The sequence below is a fragment of the Poecilia latipinna genome, unplaced genomic scaffold (genome assembly GCF_001443285.1).
Source record: "Poecilia latipinna isolate Pla-1442-1.1 unplaced genomic scaffold, P_latipinna-1.0 Scaffold1329, whole genome shotgun sequence".
NCBI classification, from domain to species: Eukaryota; Metazoa; Chordata; class Actinopteri; order Cyprinodontiformes; family Poeciliidae; genus Poecilia; species Poecilia latipinna.
Window position 1 is genome coordinate 92766 of NW_015113945.1, and position 7033 is coordinate 99798.

General features: G+C 39.7%; 1 protein-coding gene across 2 annotated transcripts; it reads left to right on the forward strand.

Moving 5' to 3' along the window:
- The first annotated feature begins 2370 nt into the window (after positions 1 to 2370).
- Positions 2371 to 6651, forward strand: cdca7a (cell division cycle associated 7a). 2 transcript variants are annotated; one of them, XM_015055670.1, is made up of 10 exons: positions 2371 to 2502; positions 3037 to 3174; positions 3256 to 3375; positions 3455 to 3655; positions 3793 to 3873; positions 3948 to 4139; positions 4222 to 4350; positions 4438 to 4587; positions 4664 to 4800; positions 5563 to 6651. In XM_015055670.1, exons 1-10 carry the CDS (start codon positions 2482 to 2484, stop codon positions 5597 to 5599), a joined length of 1206 nt encoding a protein of 401 aa, XP_014911156.1. In that variant the 5' UTR covers positions 2371 to 2481; the 3' UTR covers positions 5600 to 6651. The 2 variants fall into 2 exon arrangements, with proteins under 2 accessions (XP_014911156.1, XP_014911157.1); XM_015055671.1 differs by having other exon boundaries at positions 3040 to 3174.
- Positions 6652 to 7033: the final 382 nt, after the last annotated feature.

A 7033-nucleotide genomic window follows, 5' to 3' on the forward strand; every position in this document is an offset into this window, starting at 1 on the left:
GAACTGTTGCTGTGTTTTTTTTTTGTTTTGTTTTTTTACATCATTTTCTGTCCAGTTCTTATAGCTATGAACATATGTATTCATATGTAGCTATGAACACATTGTGCAGTCACTGCCTTAAGAGTAAGAGAAGTAAATAAGTAAAGCACAAAAATAGAAGTTGTCTGGCCAAGAAGGCCTATCCATTCAGTCAAAACGGGATCTACGATTTATTTATTTTTGAAACACACAAAAATCCAGCAAACATAACCTGGTAGCTGAGAGACACTTCATCGTTTACCTGATTAACTTGTAATGAATTCCAAGTTTTTATTTAATTGGACATTGAAAATAAAGCATTTTATTTCAAACATGTGAGCTTTCATTATCTTACAACCCATCTTTCTCTTAAAACTGATGAATAAACACAACCCACTGGGTTATTTTGCTAACCCAGCCCTGCAGTTATTTAACACAATAGGGTTGAGTTTGGTGTTTGAATCAACATATGGGGTTAGCTTTTCAACCTCAAAAATAGATAACAGTGACAAATGTCTAACACTGGCCTCCAGAAAGTGTCTTAAAAAACACAATCCATAATCTGAATTACTTAATGGCTAATATTTCACTTAAAATGAATAATCTATCCGTTGTCCATGCCTGTTTAATCCTTCCATGGGTCTGCATCAGCTGATGGCCAAGAGCCAGGGCACACTTTGACTAAGTCCTCAATCTATCTCAGGCCTCTATAACCATCCACTCAACGTAGGGGGCAATTTAGCAAGGGCAAATAACTCCATACATGGTGGGAGGAAACCAGGGTGACTGCTTATTACCCTGTGATAAGCAGGTGGTGCTAACAACTGCACCACCATGCAGCCTAGAGTGGATAATGAAGGAAAGGCAACCGTATGATATCTTAATATTACACTGCAGAAATACCGCTTGCATCAGTTGACTTCATAAATGGCTCTTTGGTCAAAGTGTGAATGCTGAACATTAAAAATATTACATAGCAACATCAAACTTGTTGTTCTATCTTGTGGAAACACAGACAAGTTATTATGATATTTAAACATTAAAACAAACCCAGCCTGCAGATGGTATGCTACATCTTAAAAGAAATATTTTTTGGGGGGGGGGGGGGGGGTGGGGGGGGGGGTTCAGTCTTTGCTTTTATTTACCTTGTCAATTTGGAGATTGTCTTCTTACCACTTTTGCAATGTTGTTTTCAGATAGCTTGGTTTCATCTAAAAAGTTTAAAACCACAATGTTGGCAAATCTGAGCAAGCGTCCACATTGCCAATATGGAAATTTGCCTTATTGGAAGACGTCCATTGGATTCTAATTAGAATAGATCAAAATATGCTGCAGCAGCCTTTATTTTTGCTAATTATTATGATTTTCCACCTACAGCTGACTAAATCACAACATTGAAGGTTAGCATATCACACCAAACCAATAGAAAAAACTATTAATTTAGAAATGTGGAATAAACGAAAGGTTTAACACTTGCTTAAACATGTTAATTTTCAAGAGGTGACAAACAAGCATAATTTGAAAATATAAAGGTATATGTAGTCATCCAAAAGGGAAAAAGAACCACTGTAATTCGGAACAGAGTGTAAAGCAAAGTGTTCAGACAATAATATTCTGTGTGCATTGATATTAGATGAGATTTCAGATTTTTTTTTAACCATTTATGACAATTTTCCATAATACTTAACTACAATGTAGTCTAAGCTGTAAAATATTTTCTCAACAATACCTGAAATCATGCACTGCTACACCGCTTATAGAAAAGCAAGTTACACCCTCACTAGTGGCTAGGTCATGTTTCTTCCCAGTTGATTTCAGAAAACATATAATACACATTTATCTCCTCTACATTTTAATTTTGTAATGTAGGTCTTTAAGTGATTTATACCACAGATTTCGCAACAGGAAGTCTTCTATTTCTGTCTGTTTCTTGGATTTCTTTTTTTATCAGGCACTTCCTTTATTTCTATAGGAAACCTTATCTCACATCAAATGTAAAAAAATTGTAAAGAAAGAAAATCTCATAACCCTGGGGATTCTTTTTCTCCATATCGACCTGAAACTTGATAACATCTTGGATCGTTTACAATATTTTACGCGCCTTGTATGCAAATTAAGCAATGAAATGTTCGCGCCACTGCCAAGAACATGGAAGATGCATAACAAACCTCGCATTAATGTTTTAATCAGAAATGTATCAAAATTCAAATACACGCTGGACTCAAGTAAAGAATAAAAAATGAAGTCTAAACTATGACGAACGTTACAGTTTAACCAATCTGTTTATTAATGGAGTTAAACGCCCGCGGAATGTTTACATGTAGCTTCCAGGACCTTCCGGTGGCGCGGGAAATGAACGGAGGCTGACTGCAAGCAGCTGCAGGTCCTGCATTGTTCGCTGCAGAGCTGCTGCACGGTGAGCTTTCTTATCGCACAGTTAAACCGCTTCGAAAAGAAAGAAAAATGCCTCTGACGCGCTCCAAGGTAAGATTGCGTTTTCATTTTTAATCATCTTTATTACTTTCATATACTTGCAAAAATAAAAAAAAAAAAACATCGGTCATAAGCGGAATTAGATTTGACATTAACTTTCCGCCATCTTTAGACTAACTTTTTTTTAAGTATTAAAACAATTTCTACGTTAACATTTTCCATTATTTATGACTAAGAATGTGGTTTTAAATGTATATTTAATTTTGGTGATCATCATCTGGTTTAGTTTGAACTCTGTGCTCAGGGGTGTGTCCTACCAGCTTCAAATGACCCATTTTATATTCTGCTATATTTTCTCACGATCTTATTAGTTACGCACTGCATCGTTGCATTTACAACATGATCCAAAGATGGTTTTAATGCACCTGATTTATAATTTTGAAGATATTTAATTACGCTATAAGTGCCGAACAATACTTGCATGTTAAGTTTTTGTTTTACAGTCTCTCAGCCATACTGAGGAGTTGCTAAGTTAAATACAGAAGCTCATCTGACTGCATGGTTGTTTCATGTTGTTTCTTAAAGAAGCTGGCTGCCCAGTCTCCACCAACCAGGATGAGCCTGAGGAGCTTCCGTAGTGTCCCCCTGGTCCCCATGGAGACCTCGTCTTCTTCTGACGACAGCTGCGACAGCTTCGGTTCTGATGGAGGTTTTGCGAATACGGTAAATGCAATCTTTAACATCTGGCTGCGAACTTACCAAGTGGTTGCGATCGTTGCAGCTGATGCTTGTCTCTGACTTTAGAGGAGGAGCTTGAAACAGACGAGAACCACACAAAAACCAAAGGTGTCCGAGGCAACGTCAGAGGAGGACACATGCAGCGGGTTTGAGGAGAACGTGATCAGCAAGCAGATTAAAGCAATGGTAAGTAATGCTGAAATGTTAAAACTGTTCAATAAAACTCTTCGGTTTCTGTTGGCTATAAATTTTTTTTTTCTTTTAGAAAGTCGGCAGTGAGGCCCCAAAACTTGGCCGCAGGTCAAATGTCCTGAAAGTCGCCATGGCGTTCCCCACCAAGAAGACGGGCAAGAAGAGACCTGCATCTGAACCGCTGCCACAGCCTAAAGTGCAGGACTCCGACTCCGAGGAAGAGGAGAACTTCATGGCTAAAAGGGCTCTGAATATTAAGGAGAACAAAGAAATGGTATGATCTGTGTCTTCTAGGTCACAGTAATTATTGAAGCCAGAGATGCACTGATCAGAATTTCTACCAGTTTTTATAAAGCCCTGACATGCAAAAATATCTTAATTATGCTTTATATATTTATTAATTATTTTCAGCTTGCAAAGCTCTTAGCAGAATTGAACAAAGTGCCTGGACTCCTTCCAGGGAAACGGATGGCAAAGTCAGCTTTGACCACGGTAATATGACTTATAATGCATTTGCTGAGTTACAAATCTACTTCTCGGCATGGACTAATATTTTCTACTTTCAGCTGAGACAGGCGCCTGAGAGGTCACCTAGAAAACCGTGGGGTGTACGGCGAGCCCCCGAGCGGCTGCTCCCTCCCCGTACGCGGTCCCGCTCGCAAGTGGACGCCCCTCCCAGCCCGCCTCCTGAGGAAGACACCGAGGATAAGTTCAGCCTGGTTCGCAAAAACCCCGACTACGAGGAAGATGACGAACCTGTAAGTCTAATCATGAACACCACTGAATCACCCCGTCTCCTGTGCTTTCGTAGTCTCGTAATGACAATGTTTTTCTGCGCAGCCACGTCGCTTTTGCTGCAACAGGCAGCGGACCATTCCTCATGTGGTGCGGCCTGTGGAGGAAATTACCGAGTTGGAGCTGCAGAGAATCTGCAACAACGTCCGAGAGAAAGTCTACAACAGCTCCACTGTGAGTCCCGCATCATTGAACCTCTGATTAAAGTCAGCGCTGGTGCAGCCGTGTGACTGAAATATTGTCAATTTATTCTGTTTTCAGGGCTCCACCTGCCACCAGTGTCGCCAGAAGACGACCGATACCAAAACCAACTGCCGTAATCCCGAGTGTTTTGGGGTGAGAGGTCAATTCTGCGGCCCGTGCCTCCGTAACCGATATGGAGAGGAGGTTCGAGATGCTCTGCTGAATCCAGTAAGTACCACGTCATTTAGCGCCGTGATCACCGTTCGTAATAAATGTGTTGATTAATAAATCGTGTGCTTGTTAGGAGTGGTGGTGCCCGCCGTGCAGAGGGATCTGTAACTGCAGCTTCTGTCGGGCCAGAGAAGGCCGCTGTGCCACTGGAGTGTTGGTCTACCTTGCTAAGTACCATGGCTTTGATAATGTGCACGCTTACCTGAAAAGGTGAGGACGCCTTTAAGAGATGCCCCAATAAAGGGTTAATTGTCAATTTTCCATTCGTTTGGGGTTATTTAAGCTTTGATAACTGGAGAACCATTGTTGTGAAACAACTTTTTACTTTCTTAAAACACAAAAGGATTAGAGATGTCCCATTTTAAAGATTTTGCCTCTTTAAAATCTAATATCAATCCTTTATGTGCATTTATATTTACTGTCAATGCAGCTAATCTAATCTGGACCAATTTCCAGTCAATGAGACAGAGGAATTTTGAATACTTTTACTGTCACTTTCATTGTAATTTTCAAGTCCATGTCACTACTAAAAACATCCAGAGTCTGACAGACAGGGGTTGGAAGTTCAAATGTATAAAAGCAATCAATTTTACTGTAAATTCATTCATCCTTCCTGTTATTTGTTGAAAATCTTGCTCTCTCTTGCTTTTTTGTAGCCTGAATGAACAGCGGACATATAGACATCAGTTTTCTTCTAAATAGTTCTGGCAATCTCTGACATAATTTCTAAAAATCTCCCAAAATTGTTAGCTTTGACTTTTCTTTCTCAGTGACGGCTTCTAAATCAAAGGGAGTTGCCAAGGCAACCCGGTAGCACCAACATTAGGCATATTACACTTACTTTGAAAGATTGACTGACTAGCCATTTGAACTAAAAATCCTCGAGCCTGACGTTAAGGTCTCTAGTATTTATTAATTTTTTTTTATGTATATTAAAAGCTTGAGTTCATGTATTGTTTGTATCTTCTGCAGCTTGAAAAAGGAGCTGGAGGAAGAAAGCAGCAAGTGAAAAGTGGACGAGAATCTGCTGCAGATACCCCTGAAGACTGACGCTCTTCCTGATCAGTTTATATTGCTCAGTGTTTGAAGCATTGAAACTCTCAGCGCTAATTATTTCTGTTCAGGTTTTAGATCTAAAGTTGTTCTCAGACTTATAAAATTAAAGATTTTAAACCTTTGACTAAGACTGTAAAATATAACTGAGCAAAAAAAAAAAATTGCCCAGTACACCATCTGCAGTCTTACCTGTGATCAAATGAAATAGTCCTGTGATGTTAGCATTGCCTTTGGACTGATCCACTTGTACTGTACATTGTTTTAAATGTATTTCTCTTTAAATGCTGTTAAATCAAATTAGCCCTTTCCTTTGCTTCACATTAATGCTTGTGTTTTTACAAGTTGCGCTTATAGTTGCTTGCTGAAATCAAAGAAAGCCTTCCTGCCTGTTGTGTTCTAGAAATGGCCCAGTGATCCTCCTGCTGTAGGTTGAAAAAAGGGCATATAGAGCGAGGTCCACTGCCTTCCTCCTCTAAACCGTGAGGAGCTGTGATAAACTGCAGCGCCTGGTTAAATATCCTTCATTAGATAACTGTCACTAATGGTGTGGAAACAATTAGCACACTCTAATGGGAATCTCATACCTGTAAATCACTTTCCCCTGTTAAAGCACGTTCTCGCTCTGCACCAGCCTACGTGGCTCATTTTCTGCCGTTCAATTGTTGAGCAGAAATGGCCGAAGGTGCCACTGAAGTGGCAGCAGAGTTATAGCCTGCGTTTTCTGCTCACAGCTCTGATCCTCTAAATGAAATGACATAAAATTAACCTTTGGTGCTGTTCATTGTTGAAATGTACTTGGTTTGACCTGTGGTTGAGGATACTTCATCGTGCGACGCTGTTGCAAAAAATGTGATCGGTTAGATATCATTTTTTAAATCTTTTGCTGTAATTGCAGGGGGAGGTTGTTGTACTGCTGGTTCTATGTGCTAAACACAAAGGAAATGTGATTGGGGTTCATTGTGTTTTATGTACATGTTCAATAAAGCGTTAATCGGTGCAGAATCATGTCAGTGGTCTTCTCTGTAACAGTGGCAGCTGTAATTACTGTTATTGAAAGACGGAGAAAATCCAGTGACTAAAGACATGAAACCATGAGGCTTATTCCTAATGTTACTAAGGGACAGCTGGTGAGACCTTCGTTCCTTCACAGTAAATTTTAGCAGAGCCAATGTCCTACAAACACTCGAGCAGTGAGGTAGGCTGTCACATGCACAAGCCTAAGTGGGTCAGATAATCACCGTTTACATCAGCTCAGTGCTGCATTAAGAGTGCAATTGAAATCTGTATTGGGTGTGTTTAAAAACAAACGAAAAGCCACATTTTTGCACTTTCATAAAAATGATAAGGGAAAAAATGTTCACCTCCCACTCAGTTATTTTATTTATAT